This window comes from Paroedura picta, chromosome 5 (genome assembly GCF_049243985.1).
Source record: "Paroedura picta isolate Pp20150507F chromosome 5, Ppicta_v3.0, whole genome shotgun sequence".
Taxonomy (NCBI): Eukaryota; Metazoa; Chordata; class Lepidosauria; order Squamata; family Gekkonidae; genus Paroedura; species Paroedura picta.
Genome location: NC_135373.1, coordinates 20,153,294 through 20,172,970, shown reverse-complemented (window position 1 = coordinate 20,172,970; position 19,677 = coordinate 20,153,294). Strand labels below are relative to the sequence as shown.

The 19,677-nt window shown below is 46.7% G+C and overlaps 1 protein-coding gene across 2 annotated transcripts; it reads left to right on the top strand.

The window, feature by feature from the left end:
- Nucleotides 1–711: 711 nt before the first annotated feature.
- Nucleotides 712–18,731, top strand: LOC143837230 (phospholipase A2 inhibitor and Ly6/PLAUR domain-containing protein-like). Of its 2 annotated transcripts, none has more exons than XM_077336835.1 (5): nt 712–775; nt 5,054–5,170; nt 9,174–9,326; nt 13,050–13,193; nt 16,556–18,731. In XM_077336835.1, the coding sequence occupies exons 1-5, from the start codon at nt 718–720 to the stop codon at nt 16,843–16,845; spliced, it is 762 nt and encodes a 253-aa protein (XP_077192950.1). In that variant the 5' UTR covers nt 712–717; the 3' UTR covers nt 16,846–18,731. The 2 variants fall into 2 exon arrangements, with proteins under 2 accessions (XP_077192950.1, XP_077192949.1); XM_077336834.1 differs by lacking the exon at nt 712–775 and adding an exon at nt 2,587–2,709.
- Nucleotides 18,732–19,677: the final 946 nt, after the last annotated feature.

Below are 19,677 nucleotides of genomic sequence, written 5' to 3'. Positions count from 1 at the left end.
CCAGCTTACAAAGTACTTGGGAAGGAAAGAAAGGGGCTTGTTAAATGACAGAGGGGGGTCTGCCTCCTTCGCTCTGCAGGGAAAGGTGGGGGAGAGGGCAGGAGCGAGGCTAGGACAAAGCTGAGAGGGAGAGGGCAGGAGCGAGGCTAGGACAAAGGCTACAGTGTGTTTCCCCCTCCGTACCTTCCTACTGCTGCATGAAGGCTGGTTGTATGCTAGGGGATCGTGCCTTTTAGGGTGGTGAATCCTCTTTTGGGGATTTATCAAGTTGTGAAATAAAATGGAGGACTTCGTGAGCCGGATGCTCGCCAGCCTCTGAAGGTGTGAAGTGGCCATAATATGCCACCTGCCTCCGGGGGCTCTCCGGCTACGTTTTCAAGATGCGGAAACGTCATATGTGTCCATTAGTCCTCCTGTTTAACTAAAAAAATGGCTCATGGAAGGCAAATCTCCCTTCGGCCTTAAGCGTTGCAAGGCAGGTAAAAGGAAGATGCTAACTTTTCTTAATTGCGAAAGTGTTTGATGATGGAACAATTCAGTATGGATATAAGGAAATCCTGGATTGTTATTACTGTGCTTTCATGCTTCAGTTACAAACATAGGAGCCCTGCTCAGCAGGCTACCCACCCAAAACCACTTCCCTATAACTTCCTGTGCAGACCAGCTTTCTTCACCAGAGAAACCAGTTTTGCCTGCATTCAATGCTTGGGTGATACCATGGCAGTACCTGGGTCCTTCTTCACCTTGGCTGTCCTACTTGCTATAGCTAGAACAGGTACGTGGTACAGGTGTGCAAAGGTTGACGTTTATTCCAATTTATCCCTCAAATTGTTTTCTTTTTAAATCTCTTTCGTTTCTCCTCCTACTTGTTCTCGTTTTCCTTGGAATTCAATAGGAAGGAGATGTCTTGATGCAGCTCAGTTCGAAGGAGAAGAAATCCTAGCCCTATGGCAAGGGAGTCCCCTGTCAGATCTGAGGTAGAAGGGAGCCCTTGGGTGAGGCATACAGTTTGATCCCAACGGGATGGAAACAAAATCTCACAGCTGGAAAATGAATCTAATGTGTCTTGACTTGGATTACCTTTTTAAACGGGATGCTTTCTCCAATCTCTTTGCAATTGGCCAGGCATGATGCCCGGAGGAGGAGGGTAGAATCCCTGACTGACCTCAGCAAGGGAAGGAGAACTTCAGAAATGGCTTATTTTTCTGCACGAGTCAAGCATGGTTGATCTAGTTTGGTGTAGTGGTTAGGAGTGCAGACTTCTAATCTGGCAAGCTGGGTTTGATTCTGCACTCCCCCATATGCAGCCAGCTGGGTGACCTTGGGCTTGCCACGGCACTGATAAAACTGTTCTGACCGAGCAGGGATATCAGGGCTCTCTCAGCCTCACCCACCTCACAGGGGGTCTGTTGTGGGGAGAGGAAAGGGAAGGCGACTGTAAGCCACTTTGAGCCTCCTTCGGGTAGAGAAAAGTGGCATATAAGAACCAACTCTTCTTGTTCTTGTTCTTGTTCTTGTTCTTGTTCTTGTTCTTCTTGTTCTTCTTGTTCTTCTTGTTCTTCTTCTTCTTCTTCTTCTTCTTCTTCACTTGATTGTCACCTGGTTGTCACCTGGAGGAGGACAGGATGCTGTTTCCGTTGGCTGCAGAGGAGAGGACGTGGAGTAATGGGTTTAAACTTCAAGTACAATGATATAGGCTAGATATCAGGAAAAAATGTTCACAGTCAGAGTAGTTCAGCAGTGGAATAGGCTGCCTAAGGAGGTGGTGAACTCCCCCTCACTGGCAGTCTTCAAGCAAAGGCTGGATACACACTTTTCTTAGATGCTTTAGGATGCTTAGGTCTGATCCTGCGTTGAGCTGGGGGTTGGACTAGATGGCCTGTATGGCCCCTTCCAACTCTATTGTTCTATGTTTCTATGATTCTATGAACATAGGAGCCCTGGGCAAAGTCTTCAGTTACTTTTTTTATTCCATTGTCAATCCTGTTGAATTCAGATCGCTTTGAATTCGAGTCTTCCTCTTCCCCCCCTCCCCATTGAAACAGGAAAGTCTTCTGCACGTGGCTAGGGAGGCTCAGAAGGGGGGGGGAGGTAAATGGAGACTCTTTCTTTATTTTCTTGAAGGGGGGGAGAGGATCCAAGAAGTCAGAGGAGGGAGGAAAAAAATCTTTTCTTTTCTTGAAGGGGGGGGGGAAACGAAGAAGGCACACAAAAAAATCCAAGGCCGACAGAAGTTGAGAGAACTTAGGGGCTTCTCCTTTAAGGCAGGCTTGTCACATGACCACCTGTAGCCAGTCACGGGTCCTCTACCACGGAGGAGAGCCCAGATTCAAAACAATGCGATTTTCTAAATATATTCAGGATTAAAAGCACTCCAAGATGAAGCACAATAAAGGTAGGGTGACTCCGGATAAATCCTTCTTGCTGCAGAAGGAAAATTAAAATCGCCCCAAATCCAAATGGAAATCGCATTCTGTGTAGAGGGCAGGGACTGAATCGATCTGGGGTTGGAATAGAAGCCCCGTGCAGTTTACATCCTGCTCAGCAGGCTACACGCCCTAAACCACTCCCCTATAACTTCCTGCGCAGACCAGCTTTCTTCACCAGAGAGACCAGCTTGTTTTGCCTGCATTAAATGCTTGGGTGATACCATGGCAGCACCTGTGTCCTTCTTCACCTTGGCTGTCCTACTTGCTATAGCTAGAACAGGTACGTGGTACAGGTGTGGAAAGGTTGACGTTTATTCCAGTTTATCCCTCAAATTGTTTTCATTTTAAATCTCTTTTGTTTCTCCTCCTACTTGCTCTCATTTTCCTTGGAATTCAATGGGAAGTGGATGTCTAGATGCAGCTCCGTTCCAAGGAGAAGAAATCCTAGCCCTATGGCAAGGGAGTCCCCTGTCAGATCTGAGATAGAAGGGAGCCCTTGGGTGAGGCATACAGTTTGATCCCAACGGGATGGAAACAAAACCTCACAGCTGGAAAATGAATCTAATGTATCTTGACTTGGATTACCTTTTTAAATGGGATGCTTTCTCCAATCTCTTTGCAATTGGCCAGGCATGATGCCCGGAGGAGGAGGGTAGAATCCCTGACTGACCTCAGCAAGGGAAGGAGAACTTCAGAAATGGCTTGTTTTTCTGCACGAGTCAAGCATGGTTGATCTAGTTCGGTGTAGTGGTTAGGAGTGCAGACTTCTAATCTGGCAAGCTGGGTTTGATTCTGTGTTGCTTGTGCTTGGTGACTTTAAACAGAGGGGCTGCAGCCAGGGAAGCCTCGCTGGGTAAACGAAGGCTTGTGGGTGCGTTGATTTCCGCTCGCTCGGAGAAAAGAAATGGTGATCGCTTCGCCGGAAGATCAGAGGAGAGAGCCAGGGGGAGTGACTTTGCAGAAAACGGAACAATGGTAATGCACAGAACTTTTCCACTAGTGTTGCAGATTGGTTGCAGGAGTGTAGCGCTTTCCGGAGGGTGAATCCACTTTTTGGGATTTCCCTAAAAGCGCTACAACAAAGCGCTTTTTGCGGATCGGTTTCAGGAGTGTTGCAGATTGTCAACGACGTTGTGCATAATGGCAAAACTGTAGCGATTTCAATTTGTAACCATTGTGCTATTTTGGACGAGTGCGGAACGGCCCTCAGTTTCTGGGGTTTACAGCCTGGGCTTTTCCCATTGTTTTAGGCCAAATAAATCTCACAAACAGACTTCAGTAAGAAAGTAGGTTTATGTTTGCGCAACCAGGAGCAAAGCGTAGCGTTTTTTGGTGAAAGCCAAGACTTTACTCAAAACCTGTTGGTCCAAAGCAATCTTTTATACAGTTCAACCAAACTGTCCCTCCCAGGGCAGACCTGGGTCAGGCTCATGCTCTTTTTCCTATACACCCCAAACATACAATTTCCATACATGTATGTGCATTAAAATGAGCTCTAAGTCGGTGATTCTTCTATGCCTAACTATACTTCTGAGCAAGTGTCAATATTTATGACTCTAGCCTTTTCTCCAAAAAAATTGGTTTCCTTTACAGCAGAGGGGCGCCAGGTTTCTAGTTAAACAGCTTCTTCAACCCATTTTATTACCATGAGACAATGATGGTACTCATCAAGAAATCTAATTCTGACCCTTCAATCGCAGTTCCAGCTCTGTGGCATGGGCTCTCTGAAGACAGGAGAAGGCCCCCTTCAGGAGGCCTACCTAGCTGTCAGACTTTTGTGGGAGTCTGAATTGACTGGCATCTTTTAAAGGGGGAGCTTCCAAAGTTCTGAAGGGCTTGGAAGATGGTGCTCCTACACCAAGCATTTGATTGAGGCAAAAGACCACCATTACCAAGCCAGACCCCCAGCACCCTCCATTTAGTGCCTGGTTAATAGCTGTAAATGTTTTTAATTTCCAGGTGCATAGGGATAACTGGAGCAATGATAAATGACATGATAAATACATTAAAAAAATAACTGTCATTTATGTGTACTAGTTTTTAACCCAGCCTATAATAGTATAAATGAATGAATGAAAGAATGAAAGAATGAATGAATGAATGAATGAATGCTTGACAGACAGACAGACCGATAAACTCTCTTAGAGCTCAGCATGATATTATCGTATGAGTGAAGGAAGCAGGAAGCCCCTAGAGGGCTGTTGCAAATCAGGGATAGTCAACCTGTGGTCCGCCAGATGTTCATGGACTACAATTCCCATGAGACCCTGCCGGCAGGGTCTCATCGGAACTGTAGTCCGTGAACATCTGGAGGACCACAGGTTGACTACCCCTGTTGCAGACAATATGCAGTGTATCTGGGAGATCTAAGAATTGTCTGGCTGCCAGGCAAGGGACATTCACAGGTGGTTTGCTGTTGCTTGTTTCCAGCTCCATCCAAATCTGCGGAGGTCTCCCATCCAAATACTAGCTAGGCTTGGCCCTACTTAGCAGCCAAAATCTGACAGGATCAGTGGGCTATCCAGGTTAGGGTGTAGGTAGAAAATGTACACCGGGGGTAGGATAAGGGCTCTGTTTTCACTCTGATTTATCGGTTTTCCTTCTCGTTCTCCTGGTTCTTCTAGGTTCCTCAATTGAATGTCAGACATGTTTTGCTGCAAATAGCAACTGTTCCGGCCCCATAAGGGTCTGTGGCCCTGAGTTTGATGCTTGCCAGTCCCTTGTGGTTGAAACAAAAACACGTAAGTAATCTGGTCTCAAGGCAATATGTGCCACTGAACTGGCCAGATATGATCATTCCAAGATGGCAGAATGGGAGACTAATATTGCAGGCCACTTGTGGTCCTGTTGGGGAGAAAAACGGGACATAACTATCTAAAATAAATATTGTGTCACAGTAGAGCAATAGAACCACTTGGTGCCCTTACATTATTCTTTATGACCATTCAAGTTTTATTTAAAGGCCTAATGCTAAAGTAAACAAAAATCACATTGTTATTGTTGTTGTTGTTGTTGTTGCTACTGGAGATCCAGGTCAGAATAGAGGTTAGGAGTGCAGACTTCTAATCTGGTGAGCCGGGTTCGATTCTACACTCCCCCACATGCAGCCAGCTGGGTGACCTTCGGCTCCCCACAGCGCTGATAAAGCTGTTCTGACCGAGCAGTGATATCAGGGCTCTCTCAGCCCCACCTCCCTCACAGGGTGTCTGTTGTGGGGAGAGGAAAGGGAAGGCGAATGTAAGCCGCTTTGAGACTCCTTTGGGTAGAGAAAAGCGGCATATAAGAACCAACTCTTCTTCAGTAACAGCAGGGCTCCCTCAGCCTCACCTCCCTCACAGGGTGTCTGTTGTGGAGAGAGGAAAGGAAGGTAAGCTGCTTTGAGACTCCTTCGAGTAGTGAAAAGCAGCATATAAGAATCAACTCTTCTTCTTCAGTAATATCAGGGCTCTCTCAGCCTCACCCACCTCACAGGGTGACTGTTGTGGGGAGAGGAAAGGGAAGGCGACTGTGAGCCACTTTGAGCCTCCTTCAGGTAGAGAAAAGCGGCATATAAGAACCAACTCTATTATTATTATTATTATTATTATTATTATTATTATTATTATTATTATTATTATTATTATTATTATTATTATTCACCATCATCATCTTCCCTGAGGGCTCAGAGCAGATAACAACATATAATACACAAAATTTGCTAGCATTACACACGTAAAATCTTAATGCTAAAATTTGTTGATACTGTTTTCTAAAACAGTGTGGAAGCAATACAGAAGGGCAATACAACCCCCCCCCCACCCGCTCTTTGCAGAAACGGATTTCCCCAGGCAGAGTGTTCCACCTGGCCCTGGTTGAGGCTAGTTTGACTTCTTTGGAGCCAGAGGTCCTGAGCAGATTTTGTTGGCTGAGGTGCTCTTAAGTCACAGAGGAGTGGCAGAGAAGGCCTGAAGTGATGTGGTTTCTGTCAGTTGGATTGTGCTGTTTTGTTGTGGTTTTTTGCCACTGACTGAGGTTCTGTAAAGAGGGGGTGAACCTCCAGATGTGCTTGGACAGGAAAGAGAGAAAGAAAGGGAGGATGCAAGAGCATCAGAAAGATTGGAGGTGGGGGGGGGGGGGGCTGAGGAAATCAGCAAGCCAATGTTAGGTGGGAAACCAAAAAAGGAAAGGCTGAAGAGGGAGTGAACCAGAGCAATAAGAAGAGAAGAACACAAAAAGAAGGGAGACCTCTTCTCTTCTCCTCTCCATTGCCTCCTCCTGCTTCCCCTTCTTGCCCCTCCCACTGTTAAGGTGGCTTGTAAGTTAATTGGAGCGAAGCAAGAGTACATCATGGAAACACTAGTTTGACCCTAAAACTGCTCCTCATCTTTTACCCAATTCACTAAAGGGATAAGTGTAACATGGGGATTGTTGGGTTGACAGACCGGAAATAACTACTTCTTTAAGACAGTAGTCCCCAACCACCGGGCCACGGCCTGGTGCCAGGCTGCAAAGGCCCTGGCACCGGGCTGTGGCTCCCTCTCCCCACCCCACCCCCAATAAGAAACTTCCCAGGCTGCAAGCAAATCGGCCGCAAAAGCAGCCGATTAGCTTGCGGCCCGGCAAGCTTCTTTTTGAAGAGAGGGGGGGGAGGGAAGCAGGGCCGCACATGTGCGGCCGCAAACGTGCATGCATGGGAGTGCCGCGCATGCACGCATGCCCTGGAGTGCCAGCATGTGCAGCATGCGCAGCATGCGTGGCCGGGCGATCGCCCTCCCTGCCGACGGCGGTCCACAGCCTCAAGAAGGTTGCGGACCACTGCTTTAGGAGAAAGTGTTTTATTTTGCAAGCAGATCGATACTTCCAGAGGTAGTCAAACTGCGGCCCTCCAGATGTCCATGAACTACAATTCCCAGGAGCCCCCTGCCAGCGAACGCTGGCAGGGGGCTCCTGGGAATTGTAGTCCATGGACATCTGGAGGGCCGCAGTTTGACTACCCCTGCTCCAGACGTTCAAAGCCGAAACTGACTTGCACTGACTTGCACTTCTAAAATACAGTATTTTTACCCAAAAGTTTCCCGCCCAAAGATGTTCTCACTCCCAGAGAGGGTTCCCCCTCCCAAACCCAGGTGCCGTCCAGGAAAACAGCCAAGTTGATAACCCAAACCTCCTCGACCTTGGTTCCACCATCTGGTAATGTTGCAAAGAAGAGCAAGGCAGTTCAGAATTACAGTTTACCGAAGGCCAAAGCGGACCCTGCATTACAAGCTGGTTATACAAAATCAAAGATGGTTACACTTTGGTACTCGAAGACCACGGCAGAAATCACGTGAATCTTACAGGGACGACACTTAACCAAAGTGACCAAGCTTTGTGGAAACAGCAATGGACAAAGGAGGAGACTTTTTTTTGGTTTGAAGTATAATAAACCTCTGCGCACGTGCAAAGTACATTTCTTTCAGGGATAAGAGAAGCGCCAGAAAATCCGAGGCTCAGCTGTAAGCCCCGGATCGAAACCTGCACACCCTGTTGCTTTTGGATTTTTCAAAAGATGTATTTATCACATTGGTTCTTGCCTTTTTTGCCACAGTGGTGATTCAAGGTCTTGTGCAAAACAAGCTAAATTAAAAGCAAGAAGTGAAATTGTTCCACAATTTCTAAAACATCAACAAGAGCAATTCTAATGTTCCCCTTCCCAACACGGTCATGGGTCTACCATGCAATGTAATGTCTTTTGTAATGATATAGATACAATTACTGGAACGTGATAGATTTGGGAGGAAATGAGGCAGGATTTAGGGTAGAAATTCTCAATTGCTGACCAGTAGGAAGTTCCTTAGGTGGGTGAAATGCATAGCTTTGCAAAGATTCAAAAATAATTCAGTGTGACATTTCCAAAGGTCAAATTTGCATCCTGACATCAAGTTTTACTCAGACATTCTGACTGCATCTCCCTAATCCAGGGGTAGTCAAACTGCGGCCCTCCAGATGTCCATGGACTACAATTCCCAGGAGCCCTTGCCAGCATTCGCCAGTGAATGCTGGCAAGGGCTCCTGGGAATTGTAGTCCATGGACATCTGGAGGGCCGCAGTTTGACTACCCCTGCCCTAATCATTTGGGTCTCAAAGGAGGTGCCAAATCGAACTATCAGCAATGCCTGGCCGCTTCACTTTCAATTTTTAGGATGGAGTTACTAAGCGATCCTGAATTGTGATTTCTAATTGTTTCTCATGTAAGTTATGTATTTTGTCTACATTGTAAGCTGCCTAGAGTTCCAACGTATAAAAGCAGCAAATAAATGTTTTATACCGAATACAATAAGTAAACAAATTAAAGAATTACTGTCAAATATCACCCAAAGAATATTGAACATTAACAAACAGTGGGGGGGAAGATCGATGGGCCTCCCTGGTGTCTAGATACAACTTTTGGGTATCTTGTCTCTCCTGCTTCCTCTCTTTGGAGGTAGTAGTAGGAATCGGGGATGGGGGGGTATTCCGCCATGTTGCTGGGTTGTCGGTTTCTGTATTGGTATTTCTTCTCCATTTTAATGGGTTTTTAATGGGAGTTTTAATTGGACACCTGTAACCCGCCATGACCCTGTTTGAGAGTGGTGGGTAACAAATTAAACAACAACAACAACAACAACAACAACAACAATGAAGAGCAGAACAGAATTGGGAGGGTGGGAGTCTGTATTGCTTTTAGAGGACTTTCTGAAAGCCTGATCTTTTAGAGATAAATTTCTGTTTCATCTCGATGTACAGCTAGAAAGACCCACAAAACCATCAAGAAAACGTGTACGAATCTCAGTCGGTGCACTCCTGGGGCCATATTTATGGATCTTGAAACAGGATATCAGGAGTCAGGGAACAACATCTGCTGCACAACAGATGGCTGTAACACAGACTCTCTTACAGGTATGCGTTCTGAGCATGGATGAAGTACTCGTGCTTGACAGAGTGTTGATCGACCATATCTTGTGTCTGGTTGTCTGTTATGCTTGGCAATGGCTCTCCAAGGTCTTTCTCATCTCTAATTTCAAACCAGTATCTTTTTATATATTTAAAATTTGACCACTACCTTCCCAGGCCCGATTATATCACAGAGCAAAAAGGCAAAGAAGTTCACCACGACAAAGTATAAAGTAGAAGGGCAGACTTTAATTCAGATCAGTACATAAAACTAAAATGTAGTTTAAAAGAAACGTTTTCACAGCTTTCCTCACTGGTTTAGCTACAATATGAATAATATCAGGATTACCAACCAAACATTGTTGTATAAACTCATACAAATGATCGTATTTGTGTGTTCTATTTACTACTTACTTACAAATATTATTGTTTCTATGAGTTTATACAACAAGTTTTAGTTGGCAATCCTGATTTTTTTTTTTTCATATTGTAGCTAAGCCATTGGGGAAAGCTGTGAAAATGAGTCTTTTAAACGGTCCACATTTTGGCTTTATGTACTGACTAGCTTCAAAGCCCATTTGTTATAACGGGCTTTGAAAGGGCCTCCCCCCAGCGCCGAGCACACCCAGTGGCCCAGGGAGGCTGCAGGTGTGCTCTGGGGCCAAAGGGAAGCCATCCCCAGCCCCCTCCCTCCCCGGCAAGGCCACAGCTTTCCCAGGGCCCATGGAGTACACCCGGAGCCCTCCCTCCCCGCCGAAGCCACAGCTTTCCATGGGCCCACAGGGAACGGAACCCCTTCCCCCCACCCCAGGGCACTTACATGTGTCCTGGGGTGTGTCTGGGGCAAACTGCCGACAATGGCGGCAGAAAACCCCTGGCCAGCTGGCTGGGTGGGAGTGGGAGTGGGCGTGGCCAGTCCAGGTGAGGGCCCAATCGGGGCATGCAAAGCACATCCCAATTGGGCCTCATCCAGACTGGCCACGCCCACTCTCCGCCCACTTAGCCCTTAGCCAAATATGCATACCGCTCCCTCAGAGGTTTAAAGATCTGAATTAAAGCCTACCTGTCTACTTACACTTCGTTGTGGCCAGTCTGTCAGCTTCTTCGGCTATTTGCTTTGCAACTACTGACAGGTCACTTTCTATCCAATTATATCGCATCGCAGCCTTAATAACTACCCATCTCCCATTTGTGTGCACTCATTATCCTGATCAGTTTTTCCACATGGTTTGCCCAGTTTAACTTCTTCCAACATCTGTGAGATACTGCTACGGGATTGAAGTATTTATTTTTGGTTGAATACTTTTACAATAGTATTAACAGCTGCTGGTGGGATGGCTGACTATTGCACATTCAGAGAGCTTTTGTCCTCCTTTGTCTCTGGAAGGTGGTAGAGTCCAAAGGTCTCCTCTGGGCCACCAATGGAATGGCTGGTCTTTCTTCTGCAAGGGGTACCATGTGATCAGCGATCTCTATGATAGATGAATGTGTGTTTCCCTAAAGATCCACCAAACAAGACTTTACTTGGATGTTGCCTCTTAGTCCTAGCACCGGGTTTCAGAGGCTTACTGCTTCTCCCCAGGTTCTTGGGAATATTCCAAGTCTATTGATCTAAAATCTTTAACCGCTCTGCGGGAGCGGTATAAATAAAACAGTAAGGGCCCTTGGGGTGGGCCCAGTCCGGGATGGGAAAGGGCACCCATGGCCCCTAACCCCTGGACTGACAATTGGAGGGCCCAATCAGCAGGCGCTTCGCACCTGCCGATTGGGCCCTCCGCTTCACAAGCTGGGGCCAAGGGGCCAATCAGCAGCCACTCGCAGCGCGACTGCCGATTTGCCCCTTGGCCCGGCCTGATGAGTTGGGAGGTGCTTTGCGCCTCCCGATCCCTCCACTCCCCAATGTCAGCCGCTTTCCCCCTACTGCCACCCTTACCAGGCTGCCCTGCACAATGACAGGTAGCTGCCTGGCTGGGCCAGCCTGGTGGAGGCGGCGAGGGGGGGGAAGGCTTCGCCCCCCCACCAAGGGGACAGCCCTGCTGCGGCTGTGGAGCTTCGGGGCCAGCAAAGGGACAGCCTTGCCCCATCACTGATGGGGCAGGGCTGTCCCTTTGCCAGACCGGAAGTCCCGTGGCTGCCCGGGAGCCAGTGTGGCTGGGAGCCTTTGGGGCCAGCAAAGGAACAGCCCCACTGCATTGCTGACATGGCAGGGCTCTCCCTTTGCCAGACCCGAAGCTCTGCAGCCGCCTGGGAGCCGGCCGGGGCCGTGAGCCTTTGGGCCGCAAAGGAACAGACCTGCCATGTTGCTGACGTGGTGGGGCTGTCCCTTCGCCGACCCCGAATCCCTGCAGATGCCTGGGAGCCAGCCGGGGCCAGGAGATTTCGGGACTAGCAAAGGGACAGCCCTGCCGCATCAGCAACGCGGCGGCCCTGTCCCTTTCCCACCCCTAAAGCCCCGCAGCCGCCCAGAACCCACCTAGTGCCCACTGTATTACTCATACAGCGGGCTTGATTTCTAGTCTAATGTAAAACAGATTTAGATTTGAAAGCATGACCTTTGCTATTGTCAGAATCCTGCGTCTTCTGCCATGAAATAGGTTTGTTATCTTTGGCCTGACCTGCCATCAGCTATCCATTTTCCTTGCTTTTGGCCAGCTTCTTGCATTTAGATGCTGCTCACAGCTTCAAGGTCATGTATCTCGTTAGTGCTGCAGCTTCTCAAAACATCCCACATTGGCATAATTCCCAGAAGCCCCACCTGACACAGAGATAGCTCCATGTTATGTCTCACCCTTACACCCGAGTTGCCACCTGCCCAGTGGAAGAGTGATTGGCTTTTATATTGTAATGCAGTAATGCAGTATCTGGGAGATCCAAGAATTGTCTGGCTGCCAGGCAAGGGACATTCACAGGTGGTTTGCTGTTGCTTGTTTCCAGCTCCATCCAAATCCGCAGAGGTCTCCCATCCAAATACTAGCTAGGCTTGGCCCTACTTAGCAGCCAAAATCTGAGAAGGCTATCCAGGTTAGGGTGTAGGTAGAAAATGTTCACAAGGGGTAAGATAAGGGCTCTGTCTTCACTCTGATTTATTGTTTTTCCAATAAATAAAGTGGTCCCCAACCTTTTTATCACCGGGGACCACTCAACGCTTGACAATTTTACTGAGGCCCGGTGTGTGTGGGGGGGGGGGTAGTTTACTCCTCTACTCTCAACCACTGCCCTAACGCTCTCTGATCGCTCTGGTAATGTTTAAACATCCCTTCAAAATAAGATACAGACACGCCACACCAATGAACATAAGGAACATTTTATTTTCATGGAAATTTTAACTCATGACAATGACAAATCAATGGGAACCCTGAGCTTGTTTCTCTGCAACGAGATAGTCCCATCTGAGAGTGATGGGAGACAATGACACCCAAAGTGTGTTGTAAAGGGCCGGGGGGAATGAAGTAAAGGGCTGGAGGGGGGGGGGAGGCGTTCCTCCGCCTCCAGTTAGTTGACGGACCACATGTGGTCCGCGGCCCACAGGTTGGGGATCACTATTGTAATGCGTTAACTGTACTATTTAGTTCCGTCTATGCAATGCTAGATGCTGCAGCTTGAAATAAATAAACTTTCTACAAAGACGTTTTCTTGTTTATAAGTCTGGAGTTCTGAAAGCTATATACTCCAGTTCTTTGTCTCACCCATGAAACTGTTAAAACTGATTCCTAGTTTTTCCATTCTCAGTGCCAACCAGGAACGAAACCCTAAATGGGCTACGATGCCCTTTCTGTTTTGCTGAGGAATCCGAGCCATGCAAAAAGGACGATGTCATCAACTGCAGAGGATGGGAAAATCAGTGTTTCACCAGGGGAGCAGGAAGACAAACAGGTAATTCTGAATTTTTAAAAGGATGCCGATATCAAATATTGACATGCAACTTGAAAAAAAAAATTCTGATAGGAAAGCTTACAATTTAATGTGAAACACATGGGAGGCAATAAATGCTATGTCATAATTTTGCATGCCGCACTTCTATAGCAGCCCAGAGTTGTTTGTGTTTCTTCCTCCTCCATTTTATCTTTACAATGATATTTAAAGGTAAGCTAGACTGAAAGAAGGAGCCTCTTGTGGTGCAGAGTGGTAAGGCAGCCGACATGCTGTCTGAAGCTCTGCCCATGAGGCAGGGAGTTCGATCCCAGCAGCCGGCTCAAGGTTGACTCAGCCTTCCATCCTCCCAAGGTCGGTAAAATGAGTACCCAGCTTGCTGGGGGGTAAACGGTAATGACTGGGGAAGGCACTGGCAAACCACCCCGTATTGAGTCTGCCATGAAAACGCTAGAGGGCGTCACCCCAAAGGTCAGACATGACTCAGTGCTTGCATAGGGGATACCTTTACCTTTACCTTTAGACTGAAAGACTAGGGTAGGTTTTCCAGGTTTTCCTGGCTGAATGGGGCTTTGACTATAAGTCTTCCTTGTTTATTCTGAAACTAGAGCTTCCCTATATCTCACGTTCCGGGGCTAATTTTTGCTGTGACTCTTGGTGAGCAGTCAGAAAAGATTGCTGGGTATAAGAAAAATCAGTACACAGAGGGAAGGCAGCCGAAGGAAGAGAGATTAAGGGAATTAGAAGGGTAGTCTGAGGAGAATGTTTGGAGGGCAAGGCAGTGGAGGAGATAGAATTCTGAGGTGATTCATCTTAGGTTAGGGTTATGGTTGCGATTGAAGTCGGGTTGAGGGATGGCCAAAGAGATTTCCTATGCTCTCCATTCATAATCATAGTCAGAAAAAGATGTTTGGTTGACTGGTGCTTTCCCCCGGTGGCATCATTCCCCCGGAGAGCCAGTTTGGTGTGGTGGTTAGGAGTGCAGACTTCTAATCTGGCATGCCGGGTTCAATTCTGCGCTCCCCCACGTGCAGCCAGCTGGGTGACCTTGGGCTCACCACGGCACTGATAAAACTGTTCTGACCGGGCAGTGATATCAGGGCTCTCTCAGCCTCACCTCCCTCACAGGGTGTCTGTTGTGGGGAGAGGAAAGGGAAGGCGACTGTAAGCCCCTTTGAGACTCCTTCGGGTAGAGAAAAGTGGCATATAAGAACCAATTCTTTTCTTCAGTAATATCAGGGCTCTCTCAGCCTCACCTCCCTCACAGGGTGTCTGTTGTGGGGAGAGGAAAGGGAAGGCGACTGTAAGCTTCTTTGAGCCTCCTTCAGGTAGAGAAAAGCGGCATATAAGAACCAACTCTTCTTCTTCTTCTTCTTCTTCTTCTTCTTCTTCTTCTTCTTCTTCTTCTTCTTCTTCTTCTTCTTCTTCTTCTTCTTTCCCACCATCCTTGAGAAAGTCAGAATACTGTATATACTTGCATATAAACTGAGTTTTTCAGAACAGTTTTAACACTGACAAAGCCCACCTTGACTTATATGTGGGTCATTGAAATAACAGCCTGCTCCCAGCCAGCCAATCATAGCATTGCTTTCTGCAAAGGTCTTGAAAGTTGATCTTGCTCTGGCAGCTTGTAGGACATCAACGGTTTGACTGAGGTTTGATTCTCCCCCCCTTCTTTTCCAAATAACTTCTTCCAGATCCTTTTGGTTTCTCTGTGTGGGGTGGGTTTTGGGGGTGCTTCGCTTTGGGGTTTACTGTTTCTTTCTCCTAGTGTTTCTTTCTTTCTTTTTTATCTGAGGGCCAGCATTGTTTGCCTTTTCTTCTTGGGGTTGTGTTTCTTTTAGAAGTTGATTTTTACAGTTCTTTCTTTCAGTGTTCAGTTTTACAGTTTTTATTTCAGTGTTTTGTTCTGGGGAGGGCCCTATAGCTGTAGTGAGCGTAGTCCATTCTCCCAGTTTGGTAGCTGTTGTAGTTGTTGCAGTGGGTCGCCAACTTTGGGTACTGTTGTTCTGCTCTGATTTGTTGGCCTGGGGAGCACTGTTTGCTTCTCCTACCAGAGCTGTTCTCACAGAGTAGTTCTGTCAGAGCTCTCGCAGGGTGTCTGGCATCAAGAGAGAAACGGAATGCAATCTTAAGCCACTTTGAGACCCTTTTAGTTAGTGAAAAGCGGGGTACAAAAACCAGCACCTATTCATCCTCTTGACTTTTCTGTATTTGTTTTGGGGGGGGGGGAGGTTGGATGGGAGAGCCTGGGATTATGGAGCATGGATTAATCGCTTAGGCAACCCTGTAAATTTCCCAGCAGCTGCTGCATTTCCCACCTTCGGTTTATATGCGAGTCAATAAGTTTGCCGTGATTTTGTGGTAAAATTGGATGCCTCAGCTTATATGCAGGTCAGCTTATATGCGAGTATATACAGTATTATATATATACGGTCACCCCCTACTGGAAAGGCCCCTACTGGAAAAGTGTTTGGGCTAAGAAGAAGGAGGCAGTGCTGCCGTAATGCTGGAGCCAACCTTGTTGTTCAATCAATCAAACTTTATTACAGTCATTCAGACCAAGTGATATGAAGTCGATACATAAGAGACCAAGAGAATATGGTCATTTAATGTAATGCAATTCAAAACAGATCGGCACAAAACTTAGCCAGCTGAGTTGTCACCTGGGGTAACTCATCACTTAGCAGCCTGTCTGTTTGATCTACATCATGATGTTATGGCAACTTTTTAAGGAGTGGTTCAATCAAGCTGCTACGAATGTCTACATAAGCAGGGCAGTGGAACAATATTGGCTCTCTTGAATCAATTCCGCCACTCCCACAAGAACATTGTCTCAGTGTAAGGGGAATGTACTTATAAGAGCTCTACAAGAGCTGAAGGCAAGACGGAGCATCTTGCAAGGGTAAAAGCCCTTCTTTGTTTACTTATTAGCAGCTGAGTCAAATATGTGGCAGGGGCCAGAACATATCTTCTTCAACCTTAAAGGTAAAGGTAAAGGTATCCCCTGTGCAAGCACCAAGTCATGTCTGACCCTTGGTGTGACGCCCTCTAGCGTTTTCATGGCAGACTCAATACGGGGTGGTTTGCCAGTGCCTTCCCCAGTCATTACCGTTTACCCCCCAGCAAGCTGGGTACTCATTTTACCGACCTCGGAAGGATGGAAGGCTGAGTCAACCTTGAGCCGGCTGCTGGGATTGAACTCCCAGCCTCATGGGCAAAGCTTTCAGGCCTTACCACTCTGCGCCACAAGAGGCTCTTCTTCAACCTTGTTGTTTCTTAAACTCTGTTGGAGTTGTGCTTCTGATGAGCAAAGTGGTCTGAATGTTGTGCTGATTCTCTGATTTCTCTCTTGGGCTTCACAGTGACCACCATCAACTCTGTCACTACCGTCTCCTACGAGTTTACGCAAAAAGGCTGTGCCACGAAATCGTTCTGTTCCCACGTTGCAGAAACAGGAACCTTCATTTCAGGGGGCAGCACTATTTTGGGTGCTCAGGTTATACAGTGCAGAGCTGCCTCTCATGAAGCAAGACCCACAGGCTCTGAAGAAGGAAACTCCGGAATGAGCATCACACGGGCACCAACTCACCTCTGCCTCCAAGCCTTTGCAGGCCTTTTAATGACGACCTTTTTCTATCGCTGCCTTTTTTAGGACACACACCATGACACTCTCCTCTAGGGCTGTGCAATTTGGCTTAGCGGAGGTAAAAATAACCCCCTGAATCAATGCTGATTCAAGGGGATTTTGGTGTGGAATGTTTAAGCGGAACCACGATTCTCCCGCTTGATTCGGGAGCCGAATCGCTAAACCCAAACCAACGGGGTTTTTGAACTAGCAGGGTTCGGCATTCCCGAATCAGCTCCATTACATCCTGTGGAGCCATTCAAGTCAATGGAAAATCTAGCCTGTTCATCAATCTGGTGATGGCGGCGTTTGAAGTAGGGGTGGAAAACAAAAAAACCTAACTGGAATTAGCTAGGTCCCTGAAAGGTTGGATGCCTGTGCAATTGTTTACAAAATTATATAAGCATTTATTGTGTGCAGCTTTAAAAAAAAGTTAAGGTTAAAATGTACATGAAGCCCACAGGCCATTTTTGAAAATTATCATACACACTGTACAATCTATTAGGTCTTAGATCTGATGCATTTCAACCCTTACTGGGTCTTCCTCAGAGGTCTAATTTTGACACATATACACTGATAAAATATAAAATATACAAATCAGCCAGTAAAATAAATACATTATAAGAACTTATTGTGGGAGGGGTGGCAAAAAATCAATCAAAATGGATCAGATGGAAAATGTCTATTTATCCCCTTCTTTCAGGCTGCCAGGAAATTCTGATGTATCGCCATGAAATCAGTGCATGTACAGAGTTTGAAGTAGGGGCACTATTTTGGCAGCATAGCTTCTGGAGTCCATCCTCAAAAGAATCCCCACATTTCAAAAAGATTGGATCAGGGTGCCCCTACTTCAATCCCTGCCCCCACCAAAGCGCCTTTCTCTGGAACTGGACTCAGAGGGTGGCTGTGGGGAAGGAGTTATCACATCTCTATCAATTCTCTTGTGGAGTCCCACAGGAAGCGGTATTCTCTCCCACATTATTTAACATCTTTATATACCCTCTGGCCAAACTGGTTTGGAATTAACAGGCTGGGTGGTCTCCAATATGTGGATGACACCGAGCTCTATCTCCTAATGCACGGCCACCCAGACTCCTCCCCTGGATACATTTGCCAGATGTTTGGAAGCAGTCACTGGATGGCTAGAGCAGAGTTGCCTGAAACTCAACCCCACCAAGATGGAGGTTCTTTGGATGGGCATTTTACCATCTTCGCCAGGCGAGACTAATAGTCTCCTATCTGCCCTCAGACTGTCTGGCTACAGTGATTCATTCAACGGTCACCTCCAGATTAGACTTCTGTAACTTGTTATGCGTGGGCCTGCCCTTGTCTTTGACCCGGAAATTACAGCTGGTGCAAAACGCAGTTAATAGGGTCCTCACAGGTACATCTTGGAGGGTCCATATCCAGCCTGTCCTGAAGTAGCTGCATTGGTTGCCAGTTGTGGCCCGGATCAGGTTCAACCTGCCACAAGTCTATGGAAACTGGCGGGATAGAAATCTAAAGAATAAATAAATAAACAAATAAAATTGAATAGACAGGCTAGATTCCTGTAGATTTTAATGGCTCTATAGCAGGGGTAGTCAACCTGTGGTCCTCTAGATGTCCATGGACTACAATTCCCATGGGCCCCTGCCAGCGTTTATATTTCCCATATACACAACTAGAAGATAGAACCCTGCATTTGCTTGACAAATAGCTCCTTTCCTATATAATAGCTTTTCATTTTGTATTTTTTTTCATATTAACTATTTGTCAAAGTAATATTGCAGTACTGAGCATGCTGTAATGGTGAAACTAAGAATTCAGATCAGTTATGAAATTTGTATAATGTTGAGTATTGTAAAAAAGTAATTATTGTAATAAAGTAATTAATGCAATTAAGGGGGTGTTGCCTAGAAATGTTCTCTATTTCTTATGATATGTGATCGCTTTTTGCTAGATATATGGTATATAATCACTTTTTCTTTTCTGTATTTTTTAAATATCCATTTTCCAAAAAAAAAAATATATATAATCTACAAATAGCTCCTTTCCTATTTTTCGTCTGGCCATAACCGCACAGCACAGATAATGCCAGACCAATTCAGTGGTGCTTTTGGTCTCGTGTAAAAATGTTAAACATTTTGAGATTCTTGTGTAAGAGCTTCATGTTAGTTTATAACATTTAGATACCCTATGTATTGTCTTCCTTTCAGCTTGGGATTTATTTTTTATTTCCAAGCACTCCTTCCTTTCCCTTATTAATGAAATTTTTCAAGCTCAAAGTTTCAAGATCAAAGAATTTCAAGGTCAAGGCTTCAAAAAGTCATGCTCTCTAAGAACTGTATAAGTTCAAAAGGTACAGCCGGATATTCTTAATATCTTAACACCGCCCGTGGCACTGCGGGCGCCACAGACTAAATAAAACGGTAAGGCGTTTTGAGGCAGGATGTGTTCGTGATGAGGAAGGGTCCGGATTGGACCCTTCCTCCGGACAGACAATCGGAGGGATTGGTCCCTCCGATTCCCAGCCTCAAGCAACTGCAAGCCATGCGCAGCGCAGCTTGCAGTTGCTTCTTTGCCGCCGGCCTGACGCGCCGAGAGGCGCCAAGCGCCTCTCGCCGCGTCAAGCCGCCGGCCTGGGAGCCCCCGGCAGTCGCGCACAGCGCGGCTGCTGGGGGCTCCCTGACCTCATTGCTGCTGAAAAACAAAACCTCCGAGGAGCCACCAAAAACAGAAAGAAAAAAAAAAGCCCAAAACCGCCGAGGAACGCGTCAGGAGCCACCCAGGAGCACCCGTCCTCCGACGCGTGCTCACAGTGCGGCTGCCGCTTCCTCCCTGCCCTCATCGCCGCTGAAATAAACACCTCCGTGGAGC

What these genes read in the sequence shown, in the direction of transcription:
- LOC143837230 (XM_077336835.1), top strand. Translation starts at nt 718, where the DNA reads ATGGCAGTACCTGGGTCCTTCTTCACCTTGGCTGTCCTACTTGCTATA. An exon ending in TGTGGTTGAAACAAAAACAC is followed by an intron (nt 5,171 to 9,173) that starts GTAAGTAATCTG and finishes CTCGATGTACAG; the next exon opens with CTAGAAAGACCCACAAAACC. An exon ending in TAACACAGACTCTCTTACAG is followed by an intron (nt 9,327 to 13,049) that starts GTATGCGTTCTG and finishes TTCCATTCTCAG; the next exon opens with TGCCAACCAGGAACGAAACC.